Source organism: Nannobrachium achirus (genome assembly GCF_963921795.1).
Source record: "Nannobrachium achirus genome assembly, chromosome: 17".
NCBI classification, from domain to species: Eukaryota; Metazoa; Chordata; class Actinopteri; order Myctophiformes; family Myctophidae; genus Nannobrachium; species Nannobrachium achirus.
Window position 1 is genome coordinate 42,832,506 of NC_137824.1, and position 19,605 is coordinate 42,852,110.

A 19,605-nucleotide genomic window follows, 5' to 3' on the forward strand; every position below is an offset into this window, starting at 1 on the left:
GTAGCCCAATTTATATTAAAATCAATGTTAATTTAGTGTACAAATGGAACCGGTTCCATTTGTACTCTCTCTGTGTTACATAAGGGTCCATTTGGTTCCTCATTTAGCTGTGGAACCCCTGGAACTCCCTCAAGGACCGCACTTTGAGAAACATTGTTCTACGGAACTCAGGAAGCAATTGGGGGTTAAGAGTCTTGCTCAGGGACAGGTACCTAACTCAGGCTCCCCAGGCAGGCTCACTAACCACTCAGCTATGAATGTCTCATTACCACACAGTCTAAACACACTAAACCACATTACTCCAGTGGTTTCTATACACAAGACCTTTTTACAACATGCCCAATGGGTTTCTCGTATTGTATACTATGCTATATTACAATTTGTTGTCTTTTTATGCTAGTCTTTTTGAGAAATGAGTTGGTATTTGTTCTGATTTTAAATTGGAAGAGTTGACATAGGTTAGTTAACTAGAAGTACAACAGACTTGCTGTGATATTAAACCAGTGTATCTGAACTACTGTGACCTTAACACCATGACCCAATATGTTAAATAAATTGCACTACATTTGCTTTAAAATGTTTCTTTGTATATCACTCTGTCACAACATATCATACTTGACGACTTTCTCCAAGCCACTGGTTGGAGAACACAAGTCTATTTAATACAGAAAGACCACAGTAATTATATTATACAGTATGTTCTCTATTCTTTAATGACCAGTGAGTGACTGATACGAAAGAATAGTCCTGACAACAATCTTTTATAGGAACACCTTTATTTATAACATTTGTCACACATAGCACCAAACTCCTTTATGGTCAATGAATAGAGGAGTTACCCATATTGCAGTGGTGTATTCATAACAAAGGCACACATAGCATAAATTCCATAACAAAAAGTGAATTAACACATACATTCCCACCAAAGCATTCCCATAGCAAATAACTTGATAAACAGAAAGGAAACGATACACAGAATTGTGGACACAACGAGGCATTCTGGGAATGTTCCTCAGACAATAACCCACCACCACCCAGGACACTACACAGCTCCCACCTGAAATGTTCTACTGCTCCCAGTAACAGACTGGAACTGTCTATCAGCTCCTGTAAAACCCCTAACCCAATAAAAAAAGAATGAAAAGGCACAAAGAAAAACTTAAGATTATGTCTATTCTGAGATAAATTCCTTAAAGATATGTATATTTTGTGCAAAATAAATGCATGAATGAAGCGTAGGTAGGTTTATTTGTTTGTGCTGTATGTCTCTTGATAGTACTATTGATGTATAAACATGATACTGTATACACACATTTATATGCAGTATATTCTCTACAGTATATACCGGTAGCTTAAGCTCTCCTGCAAGATATGTTTATGTATTATTCTTATTCCTTACTGTTTTTAAACTATGTGCTAATAAAAGTAGAAGAAGATAATATAACACTTCCAGTTAATATTGTATTATCGTACCATTTTGACTGATTATTGGGCTGATACAAACATAATTGATACAAGCCATTAAAGCAATCACACAGATTACTAAAAAACTTGACAGAAATACTTTCAGAATTACAGCACATGTATAATCTTAGACCAGGGACATGTTGTGCTTACATTGTAATTTGTATTTAATAGTAGAACATCATTCTGACCTCATGGTGTATTGATCACAGTGATTGGATATATAGATCATTTCGTCCATCCCTTAAAATACTTCAAATAGCCGATCTACAATAAAAACATTGTGAGCTTGTTGATCAGCTATTTGTGCCATTTGTGTGGAGTCGGGTTTCATTCTCTTAAAACCTTGGTGTGCAGTAACTCTGATCTCATCCATTGAAGCAATAAGGCTTCTCAAACATTTAGTGTCCTCGAGGTTGTGTTTTGAGTGTCGTTACTGAACTATCTCTTGTAAACATTAAACTTTTAGAAGCTCAAAATCTCTCACAGTTCCATCGCTGAACTGCAGAACACCACCACAGGTCATAAACATTAAAACTAGCCTTTGTAAATTCCTTGGTAACTGTGATATTAATCACAATTGAGCAGTATGGAGTTTTCTCTCTCTGTTGTAATATAGACATTAATAACAAGCATCCATGGTTGCTGCTCTCTGCTGTGCAACCTAGTGTCTTACTCTATTACATTGCTTCATGGGGTTAACAACATGGGCCTGGCGAAGGCCACTTGGCCAAAAATCGTCTGCATTTTATTTTTATTTCTTTTCCTACTTTTCTTTCCTTCTCTCCAAACCGAGTGCGTAGCCTTGGACACACCAAGACCTCCACCACCACCTACAGTACATCACTTTACCCGAGACCACCTTGGGTAACATACAAACATGATCAAACAAATGCAACAGAGTACACCAGTCTGTAGCTTTTTTAAACACCATGGTGGTGTTCAAGCCATGGTCAAACCATTGTAATCAAAGACTATAAAAAAGGTGAAAATAATTGTATTAAATATTAGATAGTAATCCGAAAACCAGAAGATCATTTCTGTGTTGAAGATCACCTCATGCACCACAATACAAACACCAAACAGAAAACAGAAAAAACAACTACAAATTCTTAATAAGTTGTTGTTCATGTTTTTCAAGGCCTTTGTAGAAAGTGGTTTTGGCTTTTGGATCGTTCAGGAGTGCATAGAGTTTCTTCATCTGGTCCACAGTTTTGGGCATATCCATTATATCACTTTTTTGTTCATCGCTGATAACCTCCCCCTCAACGAGATGATTCACGATGGGTTCGACTTTGGTCACTCTCTTAATCAGAGAATCCTTTTCTTTGTCAACAAAGCTAACCACTGAAGAGGAGGGAAATGAACATAAGAATTTGATATTGGCTATATAGTAGCTTACTAGTTGCTAGTTCCTGCATGTTTCATAATCATTTGTATAGCCAACAGGTCTTCTAATGTAAACATGTGTCAATAGTAAAGTTATTGTAATGCCCAAAGTTTAACAGATGTGTTTTACGGTAAGGAGCTGAAAATGAAAAATTAACTAGGAAGTCATCTGATATATTGAAATGCTGTTCACACTTTTATTTTCTGTGAACGTGTGCTGATTTTGAATGCCGTTCAGCTGCCATTCAGTTTTCACAGTACATAGTGTTAATGCAGTTCGTTCAATACCGGTAGTGTCATGACGGTGCTTACATGTGATATTTCAGTTCTATGAACAAACGGTTGTTCTATCAATAAAATTGTTCATAAAAACAACGCTAGCGCATTCGAGATTTGCTGTGTGGTGGAGAGTTAGTGTGTATGTGTCAGTTGAGGCTGGCTCGAGATGATGGCAGAGAGAGCATCAGATATAGAAAGATTACGAGCGTTCACATGGTGAGCGAGAGAGAGCGCATGTTTGTGGTGTGTGCGTAGGGTGCAGTCGAAAAAGACATACAGAGAGAGAAAGTGAGAGAGAGAGAGAGACACAGACAGACAGACAGAGAGAGATCTTTGACCAGAGCAGTTCCATATCTACTGGAACGTCCACGACCCGACTACGGATACGCAGATGAAGATGGATAGAAGATTGTTTGCCCCATGTCTTGTGTAATGTTTGTGTGTCTAGTCCAGAGTGAGTACATCAAAGGAGCAGATGCACCCGGCAAGAGATGACGGGGAATACCCAATCGTCTCATTAGAGGGCCCATTATTATGACGCCCCGATAGTCTGACAAAATAATGTTAGGCTAGGTTGAGAATTAGGCTTGTGGTGGTCGGATCTGCACTGGTTTTAATGTTACATAGATAAATAAGGGCCTTGTGTCTCCGATCTTTCTGAAAACCATGTAGTCTCTCTCTGTCTCTCAAAAACTTTTGGAATGATGTAAATGCTGGTACTGAAACAATTTCCCCTCACAGCCACTGTCTAGCATGCTTAGAATTTTGGGGGGTGGGGTGCCCGCCAGCCTACTGGTCCAGGCGCATACCACTTAGGCATTGCCACATATGCATGGATGCCAGGCGGCGTTGTCGGTTTGATTCCCGATCTGGACGACCTTTGCCGCGTGTCACTCCCAATCTTGCCCCCCATTTCCTGTCAGTATACTGTCCTATCATTAAAGGCATAAAATCCCCAAAACAAATCTTTAAAGATTTGGGGGGTAAAATGTTAATCAAGTGAATTTGTGCTTGTGTGTAAATGCAGACACAAAAAAAACTGATTGTGTGTGAATGCTTACTTTGGAAACGCTGCATTGGTAGGCCTGGTTGTGGAGAAAAGGGGAGAAAATTTGTGTGTGAAAATGTCATGACCACTTGCAGGTATCGCACACACACACACACACACACACACACACACACACACACACACACACACACACACACACACACACACACACACACACACACACACACACACACAGGCACACACACGGCACACAAACACGCAGGCACACACACACACACACACACACACACACACACACACACACACACACACACACACACACACACACACACACACACACACTGTGTGTGTGTGTAAATGCAGCCACTCATCAATTGATGATGTGTGAATGCTCACCTTTCAGTTTGATCCGTTTGGGACCTGGTTGTTGTGGAGACGAACAGAGTTGTGTGAAAAAATTTCATGAGAAACAAAAATTTACATCCACTCTATTGTACAGGTACTGGTACGGTATAAGCATAAAGATAAAGTCTGCACAATTATTTTATTAATTAATTTATTAATACATAAGGAACAATAGCATACCACACAATGTATATTAAAGACAATACAATGCCTGTGTGGACTTAACTTTTATCTTTACGCAGAAAAATGTCATGTAAACACACACTAACACACACAGTCTACTTTTTTCCATATTTCCCCCCATTCTCTCCTAAATTGTTATGGTTGTCATCTAGTGAAGGGGGGGAGGGGTGTAACTCTAAACCCCCCAGACACCACCCCGCTATCTGTGTCTTCCACAGTTAAAAAGAAATACGGAAACACTTACCTTTCCCTTTGTCAAAGTCGCTCTCAGTCGGTAACGGTGGGTCACCCTCAGGATCTGCAGAGGCAAAAAAAAAAAGAAAAAAAGAAAAAAAAAGAAAAGATCACAGCTCACAGAGTTTAATCCATTTAGTTTAGTTTACTTTTAGGAAGTTATTGTAAACTTCTTTAAAACCTGACAGTGTTGTATCTCTACACCACCCCAGTAGTTTGTCATAGTTAAAATTGGCACACTGAAGTGTGAGAGAGAGGATTTTGGTTTAAAATAAAATAAAGATGTATTACATTTTCAATTAAACTAAGTTCAGTCAGATAAATCACAAATAGATTGAAGCAATATTTTATTAGAATAAGTATGCAAGTGTGGATGTACATTTTATCTTGGCGTTCAGGCTCTGCTACAATTTTCTCCCTGCTCAGCACAACTTTGCCCACTGGCCTACTGGTCCAGGCGCATACACCACATAGGCATAACCATCATTAACCATAAAAGAGCAGGGAGGTATATATACTAGTAAGACACCTGAGGATGACATGCGACCTGAGGGTGACATGCGACCTCAGGGTGACATGCAAGGGCGAGGTCGCGCCAATTCTTGACCATCTGGCCAACCACAGCGTTTCTCTGACGATTCTAGTTGTTGTCATTCTGGGGGGAGTTTGTTCATGTTTTTGTGAGGGTATCAACCCTAGGAGACACGGGGAGAACATGCAAACTCCACACAGAAAGGCCCTATCGCCCACACCCTAGTTGGGGTTGGCGATAGGGCCTTTCTGTGTGGAGTTTGCCTAAACATGGAGATTTGGTACAGAATTACTCATATATGGGCATAAAAAGTATGTCATGTGACATCACTTCCTCAACAGTAAGTCAGACAGACAGCCATTGTCTCCGGCCTAACAATGGCTACTGTCTATGACGGTAGTCCCATATGACATGATGGACTGGACTATCTCCATATATAGTGTTCTCCACATCTCCATGTTTAGGCCAAACAGGTTTGCTCCATTTCTCCATGTATAAGTCCAAATGCCCAACGTTGAGCTTGACAACAAAACGTTCTTAACACAGCCGCCCCCATATTTACTTTAGAAAATATGTTAAATTCTAATAACGTTTCGAGTGCCGGTTTGATACAAGAGCGAATAAGCGCTACACTTCTGGAATGCTGTGCGTCGACTTAAAGTCGGATCCAGGCCTAATAACTTTATCTGGCCGCCCGTTGCCACCTCCTTGTTACATTTTCTTTTCTGAGACTGCCGACTGCACATTGTACCTCATCCACCCTTTCTTCTCTCTCCTTTTGGTATCTTTATCCTCCTCCTCCTTTTTTTCTTTTTTATTCTTCTCTTTTTTTGTCTTTCTTAGTCTTGTGTATCCTTCTCTTTTTTTTGTTGTCTTTCTTAGTCATATAATAACAACCCCCCATGGGGAAAAGATTAATAGCAGAGCCCACTGGCGGTGCTGGGGAGGTGGTGGGAGAAAACAAGCGCATACTAACAGCCCAGGACAAAAGACAGCAGGGAGAACGACAGACTGAGGTGAGCTTAAATAGTCCGGCAATTGATCAGCTGAAAGGTCTTGCGTAATAGTGTTGTAATAAGCATCCGTATACGCCCACATAGCGCAGTGTGAAACCACTCGAGTATATCTGCCTGAACTGACCTCGCAGGCTACGTATAATTCACATCCTATGAATCCATGCTTTTCTTTTCTTTCTTTTCTTTTCTCTGTATGTAGTACATGTATGTTGTTTGTGTGTGTATACTTGTCGACAAGACCTTCTAGGTTTTTTGGCCTTTCTGGCACATCATGTTCTGATTTAGATTTTTGTTCCTTTCCATATAAAAATATAAACTAATGTACTGTACACTTTTTCAATTCAGCCTAGTGACTACGATATAACGGGCCACTTTTTGTTATGGCCAATAAATCTTGAACATATACGGTAGGTCGCACAAAAAAAAAACAAATTACATTTTCTGCCACTTTGCTTTTTTCTTCTTCTTATAAACACAGTACCACTAGTTAGTTCTCCATACATTTCCCACTAGGAGCATTTTAAATGGCTAAACATGTGTACTCTCTATTCACTGTACCTTTGGGGAGAGACTTCAGATCACTCTTGTTGATCTTCTTTAGGACATTCATCACAATCGTAGATCCTTTACTGCCGTAGGTCTTCATGATCAGATTGGCAGTGTCTGTCCTGTCAGTGTTCTCCAGAAGGCTCTTTGGGAGCGGCTGGAGACCTTCAAGGTTATCAGACTGTTGAAGACATGACTTGAAGTCCTTGAACTCATTTTCGTCCAGCTCATTCAGAGTGTCAATGAGCCATGGTGGATGTCTGGTACAAACAAAGGGTGTTACAGCTTCATTTACTAATGTTTGGGGTGTAAAAATGTGCCACAGTCCTATTATCCTCCGTCTAGGGAATGATTACTGGATATTATTCTTATAGATCCTGCAGAGTAAACAGTATAATTATGTGTAAAAAACCTTATGACTGCCAACATGTGTAGTGTTGTGTGTGTGCGCGCACACGGCGCGCGCGTGCGTGTGTGGTCATTAAAGTGTGGGGTTCTTAGAAACAGAATGAGATGTGGGATAATGACACAACACTGAAAGCATCTTGGTCTGAAAATGCATATTCTCGTGTACAACAAAATTTGACCTAAAGTTAATTCAAAAGAAAATTACTTCAGATCATCAAGAAGAAATCGCTCATGTTTCTGGAGACCGCTGTAGAAAATGTCTTTGTCTCTTCTGGAATCCAGGAGTTTATAGAGTTCCACCATCTTCTTCATAGTGGTTGGCTTAGACGTCACATTGCTGTAGTCAGTAGGGTTGATGACACCCTCAGCAAGGAGCTGGTCCAGGATGGGATCGATCATCTTCACTCTCTTAACCAGGTCATTCCGATATTGGGTCACAAAGTGATATGCTGATGCTGGGGATAGACAATTATTTTGTGGGTGAGACTTTGTGGATGGAACATATTTAAACATGTTTCTGAACATTTTATGTTTCTAAAAGGAAAGTTATTGCAAGATAGTGTGTTTGTGTTGACCTATGTCCATTTTTGGAGTTTGACGTTAGGCCAGGTTTTCCCAACCTGCAGTTGGTGGCCACCTTCAACCAAAGATCACTTGTTGAACAAAATCCTAGCTAACTCCCACTTTGCACATCACAATGTTACACATTGTGAGCTTGTAGATCAGCTATTTTCACTATTCAGTGTACGACGTAAGAGGTTAACAAAATGTGTGTGTGTGTGTGTGTGTCTGTGTGTGTGTGTGTGTGTGTGTGTGTGTGCGCGCACACGCGTGTGCGTACGTGCACATGGGGTCTCAGGATTGTCAGATATAAGGGGTGGCTACATCGAAAAAATCTTGGGATCTACTAATGTAGGCTAATGCCTGCTAGTGGCTCAGGGGGTAGAGTGGCCGCTTGGGAACCTTCTGGTTCCAAAGCAGATCCCGGGCTCCCCCAGAGTTAGTGTGGAAGTTTCCTTGAGCAAGAAACTTGGTTTTCTCTGCTATCAGTAATATGAGTGGTTGTGTGAAAGGTGCCTTGGATATATAAATACACCATTTACCATAACAGATAGAAATTATGAATTGCACATCACCTTCAGGGTGACAAAGATCCCTTCGATTCTCATTGATTATCTCTTGCTTAACTTCTAAACATATTAAGACCTCTCTTCACCGTACCATCTGGAGTTGATTCATCTGGAAGCATCTCTTTATCCTTCTGTTTGATCTCCTCCAGAACATTGGTTATTATGTTCTGATCTTCCTCACTTTGGTAGGTCTGCATGATCAGACGGGCAGTTTCCATCCTGTCAGTGTTCTCCAGAAGGCTCTCTGGGAGCGGCTCGAGACCTTCAAGGTTTTTAGAATCTTGAAGATACAACTTGAAGTTCTGAAACTTCTTGTCATCCAGCTCCTTCAGAGATATCCAACAAGTTGTATCCCTGGTACAAGGAGAGAATATTAACATCTCAGCTTCATTCTCTTAATAATTATTTACCCATAATAAAAACTGTTATGGGAAGTCGATTGTTTATTTAGTTAAATTAAGTGTGTGTGTGTTAGAGCTGGGATCGGGACCACTTTTTCTGTCCCTGCTGAACCCGTGTGACAGTTTTTTGTCCGACCCGGATCGACGTCTGACCAAAAATCATTAAAGGTCCTACACCATGCATTTAAAAATAATTTATATAACCCTGTTTGTGTCCCAAAAACGTTTTTGAAAAGGTTTGAGGCTAAATTACCACTCCTGAATACAGAGCCCCTGTCATTTCTGCCTGGCTTTCAGAGCATTTTCAGCTGCAGTACCACCTTGTCCTGAGTGGGAGGACTGCGCTATTGAGCCAGTTTTGGCCCCACACTCCTCCCCACCTCCTGCTCAGCAGGCCTGCCCACCCCTCCCCAACCCTCTCCCAGCTGCTCCTGCCTCCTTCTCAGGCCTGCCCACCCCTCCCCAACCCTCTCCCAGCTCCTCCTGCCTCCTTCTCAGGGCCTTGTGACATCACAAATCTGACATTTCACAATCAGGACCGTTCTGAGACATGCTAACATAGATCTGCCCATAAACTGAGAAAGACATAATGGTCAGAAATAGGACTTTGTGCTGGTGGGACACCAAGAAAATACATAAAAATTGGAAAAATGAAAATTCATGGTGTAGTCCCTTTAAAATGCGCCCGACCTGCGCCGAGGACCGACCCTTATAATTCCCACCGCTTTTTCCCCTCCTTGCTAGTCAGTCAGTGTTGATTTACACTGACTGACTAGCAAACTTGTTCTAAAGTGCAGTGCATGCAGCTTTCCTGCTTGTTATGATTATTATGAATATTAAGCCACATTGTGGCTTGTGAAAGTATTTACATTGTGTGTCGATTATTAAATATAAATAATATACGTCTGACTATAGTGACTCGCTGCCGGCTGCACACTCATCCTGTAAGTTTCTGCATTTGGAAAATAGCCAATCTGCCAGCTCACAACGTGTTGCGGATGCAAGGCGTTGTGAGCTTGTAGATCAGCCACTTTTGGCACAGAACACGCCGTGACGACGGAGTATAACCCAGGATTTACTTGTTAATGTGTGTGTTGGACGGACAAGGCTTGCAATGCACAGTGCACTGCACACAACCACAACCGTCACAAAAATAAACTTCCAATTCAAGGGACGTACAGTAGTGGGGAACACGGCGCCAACAAGCAGCGAGCTCCCTTCACCACTACAACATGTTTACCTCAGCGTTTGGGACGTTCTCCATGCTTAGAGTTATGTCTCCATGCCTGCAACATTAGCGCGAACAGCACACACACAGTGCCACACACACAGGAGTCGTGCGCTGCGCGCATCATCAGAGAGATTGCATGATATGTCCGACCCGAATCGACGCCGACAATTAATTATGAAAATGCGTCCGGCCCGAGCCCAGGTTTTCCGTCGGGTATCCCAGCTCTAGTGTGTGTGTGTCATAGACTGTATAAAAGATATGGACAAAGCGAAGCCATTGGTTTCTATGCAGCGCAAATTACAATTTTGGGTCCTTAAATAATTAAATAATGGGTGTGTTAAAAATGTGTCACAGGCCTATCAACCCCTAGATAATGACCACTGTGTATTATAGTATATTAGCCTACTGACTATTTGTATGTTATAGGCCTAGTTGTATATGTCATTTTAAGTTTTTTTGGAAATAGAAAGAATAAATTAGAATATGATATGACAACACAGAAGCATTGTGGTCTGAAAGGTACATTCTCTTGTACTATAATGTTTGAGCTAAAACTTAATTCAAAATAAAATTACTTCAGATTATCGAGAAGACGCTGCTCAAGAAGGTCCTTAAGAACTTTGTGGAAAATGTCTTTGGCTGATTTGGAATCCAGGATTTCAAGTTTCCTCATCTTCTGCACAGTGACATCTTCAGTAGAGAGCATATCCTGGATGGCAATGACCATCTTCTCTCGTCTATTCAGGCCAAGCTGACTGACAACGTGACCTGGCTCTGTGGCTGAAACATATTGAAACACACGTTGCTGGACATAATAAAACGAAAAGACGCAAACAAGTCAGTCAGCCCCATATATGGACACAAAAGGGGACATGCCTAGCCTGACATTAGCCAGACTGATAACGTGAATTCACTCAAATGTTCCTCCACGGTATCAGTCTGGACTTCAGCCCATAGGGAGCAAGTATGAGAAATCAGAAAATGATCGGGCCAAACAGTAACTTCCCTTCACTGTTCGGTTGAAATGCAGTCATGGATTGGCCCTATCATTGATGACATTAGTGATCTCCACAAAAGGGCATAAAGCAGGGATGTCAAACATACGGCCCGCGGGCCGGATCCGGCCCGCGAGATGATTCAATCCGGCCCCATGCTTATAGAGCATACATTTCTGAGCATTTAGGAAAAAGTAAGAAAAGAAAGAAAAAGAAAAGTAAGTCTCTAGCCCATTCCTGTCAAGAGTTATGATTGTTTTAAGAATTAACCTAACTAATGCCTTCTCACTGCAGGCTAGGTTTCTTCCACCTGGCAGTGATTGAGTTGATTGATTGGAATGTTAAGTGACCAGCTCTCTCTCTCTCTCTGAAGATGACAGCATTGCTAGGAATGGGGTGGGGGGTCTGGCTATGAATAATACCTGAACATACCTACAATATTCGAACTGTACTCAAAGATTACACATATTAGACATGGAAATTAATGTTGTTAAGAAAATAACTTATTTAAAAATATAATAATAATAAAATGTAAAAGTTTTATTATTCAGATATTTTCTGAATATGCCATTATTGTTCATTACTTTCTTTTTATTATAAAATACAATAAAAATTATTATTGTCCTGCATCAATAATATATTTTTTTAGCCATTTACAAATTATAGCAGAGACAATCACAAATTGAATTATTCTATTACCAAATGGTTTATTCTTATTGGCACTTCTTAAAGGAGTAGTTCACCCCCAAAATGCCATGGAGCCAATGGAGACTCATTCCTAAAACAGAAATTTGATTACAATAAATACATGCCTATTGATTCCGGATGGGGACCCAAATGCATTTGGGTCCCCATCCGGAATCAATGGGGGGAAGTGTACTATTATCACATTTTAGTCTTAGTAATGCGACAAATAAAATAAAAATATATTATTGAACTCAAGTCTCCATGGCGTGAGTAATCAAAGAAAAAAAAAGTCATTTTGGGGATGAACTACTCCTTTAAACAAATAGCATCTCTCGTACCTAACTGCAACTGTAATACCAATAATGAAAGTAGCTATTTTACTTAATAATGAACACAATTTGTAAAATGATATACTGCTATACTGCTAGCTACAGTTAGCAGCTAGCAGTATAGGGTGCAGTTAGGGTGTTAGTTCGACACCCCTGGCATAAAGGGACAAGGACTGACAGATACAATACCTCCATATATGGGCATATTGGTCAGATTGGCAGTCCCCACAACAACTAGATGTGAGGGGCTGAGGGCCACTAGTACAGTAATGGTACAGTATAGACCGATTTCCTGAGCAACACACTGTTCCTCTACACCCCCCTAACCTCGCCTACCAGGCTTTCTCCCGGGAGAGAGCCTGGTGTTCGTTCACAACAGACCGTTTGGTTTCCGCCTAAAGCGCGGAAACCACTAGAAGAAGCGGCGTTGCTTTGATTTGGTTCCCTCCGTTTGTTTCCCCAATCCCTTTTAAAATGCTGGAGTAGCCTAAGTAGTCTTGCCAGTCGCTACGCGTTGGATTAAAAGATGCACATACCAAACGAATCTTTCGAAAGCAAAACTACGCCTCATCAAGGTGTTTATTAGGTCGGCCCTAAAAGTATGTCCTTGGGTGCAGGGGAATATTTTGGGTTAAAACTGAATCCGGTTGATAGTTCCGGCCAAAGTGTAGTCTGTCTAGGACTACAACATGACGTAAAGTGGTTTCCGCTCCCGACCGGATCAAACCCCGTAAAGTGAAGTGATCCCAGACTAACACCCCCCAGACACCAACAGTAAAGAAATGCAGAAACACTTACCTTTCCCTTTCTCAAAGTCGCTCCCAGTCGGTGAAGGTAGGTCACCCTCAGGATCTGCAGAGGCAAAAAATAAAATAAAATAATACTTCATTATAAAGTGCTACCAAAATGGTAGCTAAAATAAAATACATCCCAGCTGAGCTCAAAGACCACCTGACCAGTGTTTAATCAATTTAGTTTATTTTATTTTTAGGAGGTCATTGTAAAAATGTCAGGTACAGTAGTTTTACTATTCACTGCACACAGAGTGCATCTGCTTTCCATACACTCCCAAATCAATAGGTACTGATAAGTAAAAGGCCAAAATGGTGAGTGTTGACCATAGAGCATAAAGTGATACGAGTTAATGAGGAGGCATTTATAAACAAAAGTATTCAATGTCATTTAATTAATTTGAGTATCTGTCTGTAAAGCATTGCAGCGTGACTGTCTGTCTACAGCCCTTGATACTGTTGCCTCAAAAAGTGTGACAACTTGTGAGCTTGTGGTTAAATGGTGATCGGCACCATAATAATATATAGATTAAAGCAAATTAACAGAAATGCATTGATCAAAAGGCATATTTAGCGTATGCTCTTTTGAAGCAAACAAATATAGAATGGAGCATAACACACACTTATACTTGGTTGGAAAGAGGAGGAGGAGATCTTTATTCGCATACACATATTTATACATGTAGGTGAAAGTACAACACTTGGGCCCCAGAAAAAGGTGAAATTAAACAAAATACCTGGCATCAGGGGCCATCAATCAAAATAAACATTTGATGTACTGATGTTGATGTATTGATGTATTACCTTGCTTATTGTATCGTATTGATGATACTTTGCTTAGTGTATTGATGTATTACCTTGCTTATTGTATTGTATTGATGATACTTTGCTTAGTGTATTGATGTATTACCTTGCTTATTGTATTGTATTGATGATACTTTGCTTAGTGTATTGATGTATTACCTTGCTTATTGTATTGTATTGATGATACTTTGCTTAGTGTATTGATGTATTACCTTGCTTATTGTAAGTCACTCTGGATCAAGAGCATCTGCTAAATGCCTAAACTGTACTGTACTTACCTTTCCCTTTCTCAAAGTCGCTCCCAGTCTGTGGCGGTGGGTCACCTTCAGGATCTGCGGAGGCAAAAAAAGAGATCACAACTGAACTCAAATACCACCAGACCAGTGTTTAATCAATTTAGTTTAGTTTATTTTTAGGAGGACATTGTAAAAAAATGTCAGGTAGTCTCGTCAGGTAATCTTGTGGAAAGGTTTGCTCTCATCCCCCGCACCCTCCGCTATAGGCCGAAGTCCAGTCTGATACCGTGGAGGAAAGTGTGAGTGAATCCATGTGATCAGTCTGGCTAATGCCAGGCTACCTAGACACCACCCCAGTAATTTGTGTTGTTCACAGTTAACAGGCAATTCTTTCAAACCTGACAGTGGACAATTTAAGCTTTTGGGCGGCTACGGCAGATGACAACGGTAACCGGAAATGATCAGTGTTCGATAGATAAACCTGCCGCCATCGCAGCGGTCTCTACAACGCCAGAAGCACGTCTACAACGTCTTCTGCATAGACGCGTCGCCATGGGAACCAAAGCGTTCAGTAAAAGGGGTGGGACCCTGTCGCTGACGGCTGTTTGCTTAATGATTTTGACCGCTACAGTGATTAGGTCACAGCCATAGTCCCGCCTCGCATTGTGGTTGTAGAAACGGGCAGCTTAAATTGTCTATGATTGTACCTCTACACCACCCCAGCAGTCCGTCCCTGTCAAGGTACATATAATGCAGAAATATGTACCTTTTTCTTTCTCAACATCACTCCGAGGCGGTGGGTTTTCACCCTCAGGACCTGCAGAGAACATTTGTGCATATACTGATGACATCAGTGATCTCCACAAATGGGCATAAAAGGGACAAGGACTGACAGATATAATACCTCCATATATGGGCATATTGGTCAGATTGGCAGTCCTCACAAGAACTAGATGTGAGGTCAACTACCTCTAGTATTACAAAAGTACAGACACTGTAATGGTACAGTATAGTTAGTTCAATATAGTTTACACTGATCTGGGCTAAAATACAGCACACACCAAAAATGCCTGAGTACACATCTCTCTCTCTCTCTCTCTCTCTCTCTCACACACACACACACACACACACACACACACACACACACACACACACACACACACACACACACACACACACACACACACACACACACACACACATCATTTCATCCATAAAATAGAAATCTCACCTGAAGACCCCACAGTCTGGGTGGATGACGGCAACAATGGAGCCAATTCTGCAACACAAGGTAGGAGAACAATAGGCTAAGTGATTTAATTTAATCTAAATAATAACAACAGGTCTATGTCCTGATGAATACTAGTTACTATAGAGTGTTTGGTCTATATTTGGACTTCAGCCTTATATACCCTGTGAGGAGAAAAAATGCAGTTTCAGTTGCTCCACAAAAAGTGTTGGGTGACAGGTTTTCCTAGGATAGACTAGCCCTTACCCGTTCGAAGATGTGAGCTCTGAAATTATGTGTGGGTTATGGGGTGTGCACTGTGCACACAGTATATGAGGGCTGGAAAGTAACTTTAACTGGTGCTTGCATGTTAATACATAGGAACAACAATTTAAGAAATACCCGTTTCGTTTAATGGCTATAGAGATACTGTGTACCGATCTGCATGATTTTTGGACAAAATCTGTAGCAGTACTGTGCAAAAATGTGTTTTACTCAAACCCGCCTCCTGGTGGCGCTGTACTCAGCATTCTTGAGTCAACAAAGTAAATCCTAACAGTTTGGCATATGCTATCAGTGGTTCTAACTTTGTCATGTCAAGTAACCCCCATCTCAATCTAATTTTTTTCTTCTTCTGGGGACCCACCGTTAACTTTTTCCCTGCCAGATTATTTATTTATTTATTGGGTCTGGTGCCATCAAAAAGCGGCTTACCTTTGCGACGTTATAGTAGATAGATAGACATTATTATTATTCTTTTTCTTTTTTTTTTTAAGTGCCTGGTCTGCACTTTCGCAGACCAGGCAGCAGAGGGCGGCGTCATGCCATTAATGTGAATTTGGCCGGTCTCGCTTCCCATACATTGAGAGCAGTCACTGGCCACAGAGCCTCTGGGACAGAGAAAATCAACACGGAAGAGAATTGGTCTCTGTTGATGTTAACGCATAATGGATTTTTAAGACCATCACTGCTCGCGATGTGATTACAGTACACGGCGGCGCGACCCCTCATCAGCTTAAGGACATCAACAAGGTAAACGAACGAACGGCCGTATTGGCGCGGCTCACTCTCTAGAATTGGGGCCAACAGGAACGTCCAAAGCAGTATAAGAGTTAATAGCCTAGGTCCCCTCTCCTCCAATATCCACGACAGTGCAAAAAACCTTGGCTTTATTTTTGACAGCAATTTCAAATTCAATAAACAGATCAGTTCCACCGTCAAAACCAGCTTTTTCCATCTACGACTACTAGCCAAAATAAATCCCTATCTACCCCTCAAACTATTTGAAACAGTAATCCATGCCTTCATAACATCTCGACTGGACTATTGTAATGCACTGTACTATGGTATTGACCTTTCCTCTCTCAGACGATTACAACTAGTACAAAATGCTGCTGCCCGTCTACTTACAGGGACCAAAAAATTCAATCACATCACACCAGTTCTGGCCTCACTCCACTGGCTCCCGATCAAATACAGAATCGATTTTAAACTCCTCCTTTTCGCCTTTAAATCAATAAATGGTCTGGCCCCCTCTTACATGTCTGATCTCATTGACCGCTATAATCCACCCAGAGCCCTGAGGTCCGCCAGCCAGTCACTGCTGACTGTGCCAACAGACAAAACCCAAAAAAACAGAGGTGACCACGCTTTTGCAGTGGCGGCTCCAGAGCTCTGGAATAATTTACCCCTCCATATCAGATCCGCCCAATCTATTGAAATCTTTAAGTCCCTACTAAAAACACACCTTTTTTCTATGGCTTTTAATACCTCCTAAATGTCAGTTTTTATATTCCTTGTTTGCCTTTGAAGTCTTTGATTGTTCGACTGTTTTATTTTGTCTTGATGTCTTTTTTAAACTGTTTCATCTGTACAGCACTTTGGTCAGCTAAGGTTGTGTAAATTGTGCTCTATAATTAAAGTTTGATTGATTGATTGATTGACCCCCAGAAGCAAAGATTTTGGTTATAAATCAATATGTTTGATTGGGGCCTTCCGCCAATCATGGGGGGGGGGGGGGGGGGGGCGGGGGGCTCAGGGGGAACGCTCAGCGCAACACTTCTGGAAAACTTTCAGTACTGTAAACAAGGAAATACTTGGTTTTGTTTTTAGTTTTGAGTCAAATGTATTAATTATTAATAATCGATAGATAAACCTGCCGCCATCGCAGCGGTCTCTACAATGCCAGAAGCTCCCTTTCCACGTAGCGTCTACAACGTCTTCTGCATAGACGCGTCGCCATGGGAACCAAAGCGTTCAGTAAAAGGCGTGGGACCCCGTCGGCGACGGCTGTTTGCTTAATGATTTTGACCGCTACAGTGATTAGGTCACAGCCATAGTCCCGCCTCGCATTGTGGTTGTAGAAGCGGGCAGCTTAAATTATCTATGATTGTACCTCTACACCACCCCAATCATGGGGGGGGGGGGGCTCAGGGGGAACGCTTCTGGAAAACCTTCAGTACTGTAAACAAGGAAATACTTAGTTTTGTTTTTAGTTTTGAGTAGAGATGTTACCGATCAATCGGCAATGGATCGGGCCGATCAAAGCGTGATCGGCGATAATCGGTGGTTTAGATCAAAAGGTAAATTCACCGATCCGATCCGATCGGTGCATCCGATCAACCAGCCGTATGCCCACTTGAGGCCATTTTGGGGTATTGAATTCCACAGTGCTGAAGGAATAATTAGTTACTGCTATGATAATAAATACATAGTAATGCTGGTAAATAACTATAAGGCAAATATATAAATGATTTCATGAATGAATTAATTAATTAAAGTTAAAACATTAACATTTAGAAAATATAAATAATATATAAATAATAACTTGATCGGATCGGTGATTGATCGGTATCGGGTGATCAAACTTTTGTGATCGGTGCTCGGTGATCGGTTCCAAAAAACCTGATCGGACCATCCCTAGTTTTGAGTCAAATGTATTAATTATGAATAAGCTGTGTAATAAGCGGGATAATGTCTGTCTGAGCGGCCGTTATCGAGAAATAATCCCTTCAAGGATTTTATAACGACCACTCAGGCAGTCATTATCCCTTACGTACTTGATTACATGCAGTGGAACTCAGTAAGTAAATAAAGTATATCATGGATGGATGTTATACTTACCTAAAGCCTGAGGGTCAGTGTCAGTCCTATCCATAGACACTATAGGGGGAAAAGGTTTCAGGTAATGTTACGTTATATAACTATTATATATTGATGCTGTCAGGCAGAAAACACATATGCCCATATTTCAACATGTGTAGTAGTGAAAATAGTATAGTCAGTATATCTCACCGACACAGTCACCGTGGTTGACCTTTTCTTCATCTGAAACAATTACATTTTGGATTATGTTAACATATTTGTGTATAATTCATGTAAACAAAGTCAAGCATTACACGCATGCATATATTAGGCTGACCATATTCTGAATCGCACGCACGCACGCACGCACGCACGCACGCACGCACACACACACACACACACACACACACACACACACACACACACACACACACACACACACACACACACATGCGCATGCACACCATGCAAGGCAGACCGAGGAACAGGTGGGGGGGATCATATCTCCTCACTGGCCATGGACTGCCTTAGGAGTCTATAGGAGTGCTGCTATAATTATGTTAAGGTTATGGTAAGGTTGTGTGTTGGAAAATGGCATTTAGTAGCTACATGTGATCTTACCAAGTGTCTTCAACAGGTATGGTTGGTGAACTTTGAGAGCATTGTAAAATGCTGCTCTGACATTTGTTCCCGCTGGTTGTAGTATCTGTCTATACAGGATCCACATCTGGTCCATGCTTGTCTCCTCCTCTTGAATCTCATCATAGATCTCAGGATGGACCATGGAATCTAGATTGTCTAGTATAGCCATGACTTGTGAAACATATGTTATCAAATGTTTCCTGTTCTCCTCCACGAAACGTGCTGTTTGGAGAAAAAAGAAACAAAGAAACAAAAAAAAAAGAAAAAAAAAAAAGAGAGATAAATGTATAACAGAAAATGCAGCTCTCTACATTCCCACATATATAATAGTGTAACAACTGGTACATGTGTAACGGAGGTGATCCGAACCTCCCCTCCCCGGCTTCGAACCTGGGTCTCCCGCGCGAAAGTCCAATATCTTAACCATCGGTCCAAAGGGATATCCCTAAGGAACAAGGGAGATACTAGACTTTTGAGGCTTCAAGGCTGGGGCTGCGACTCTCTCCGCCACACTCACCCCACTTTAGACCTCCTCCTACAGGGAAGCCCGGATCCAGGTCACGGCACCAATGTAACGGAGGT

The 19,605-nt window shown here is 41.3% G+C and overlaps 1 protein-coding gene across 2 annotated transcripts; it reads right to left on the reverse strand.

Moving 5' to 3' along the window:
* Positions 1–809: 809 nt before the first annotated feature.
* On the reverse strand, positions 810–19,373 carry LOC308301648 (uncharacterized protein). Of its 2 annotated transcripts, XM_080745708.1 has the most exons (15): positions 19,003–19,373; positions 18,592–18,624; positions 18,421–18,459; positions 15,301–15,348; positions 14,836–14,886; positions 14,112–14,165; positions 13,037–13,090; positions 10,803–11,007; positions 8,687–8,949; positions 7,671–7,920; positions 7,070–7,317; positions 4,974–5,027; positions 4,538–4,561; positions 4,194–4,217; positions 810–2,811 (listed from the first exon to the last, which is right to left on the reverse strand). In XM_080745708.1, exons 1-15 carry the CDS (start codon positions 19,190–19,192, stop codon positions 2,567–2,569), a joined length of 1,782 nt encoding a protein of 593 aa, XP_080601834.1. In that variant the 5' UTR covers positions 19,193–19,373; the 3' UTR covers positions 810–2,566. The 2 variants fall into 2 exon arrangements, with proteins under 2 accessions (XP_080601834.1, XP_080601835.1); XM_080745709.1 differs by lacking the exon at positions 4,538–4,561.
* Positions 19,374–19,605: the final 232 nt, after the last annotated feature.

Coding starts and splice junctions, on each gene's coding strand:
- LOC308301648 (XM_080745708.1), bottom strand. CDS start 19,192: ATGGCTATACTAGACAATCTAGATTCCATGGTCCATCCTGAGATCTAT. Junction 18,625..19,002: donor ATACCTGTTGAAGACACTTG/GTAAGATCACAT, acceptor TAATTGTTTCAG/ATGAAGAAAAGGTCAACCAC. Junction 14,887..15,300: donor CCAGACTGTGGGGTCTTCAG/GTGAGATTTCTA, acceptor TGTTCTCTGCAG/GTCCTGAGGGTGAAAACCCA.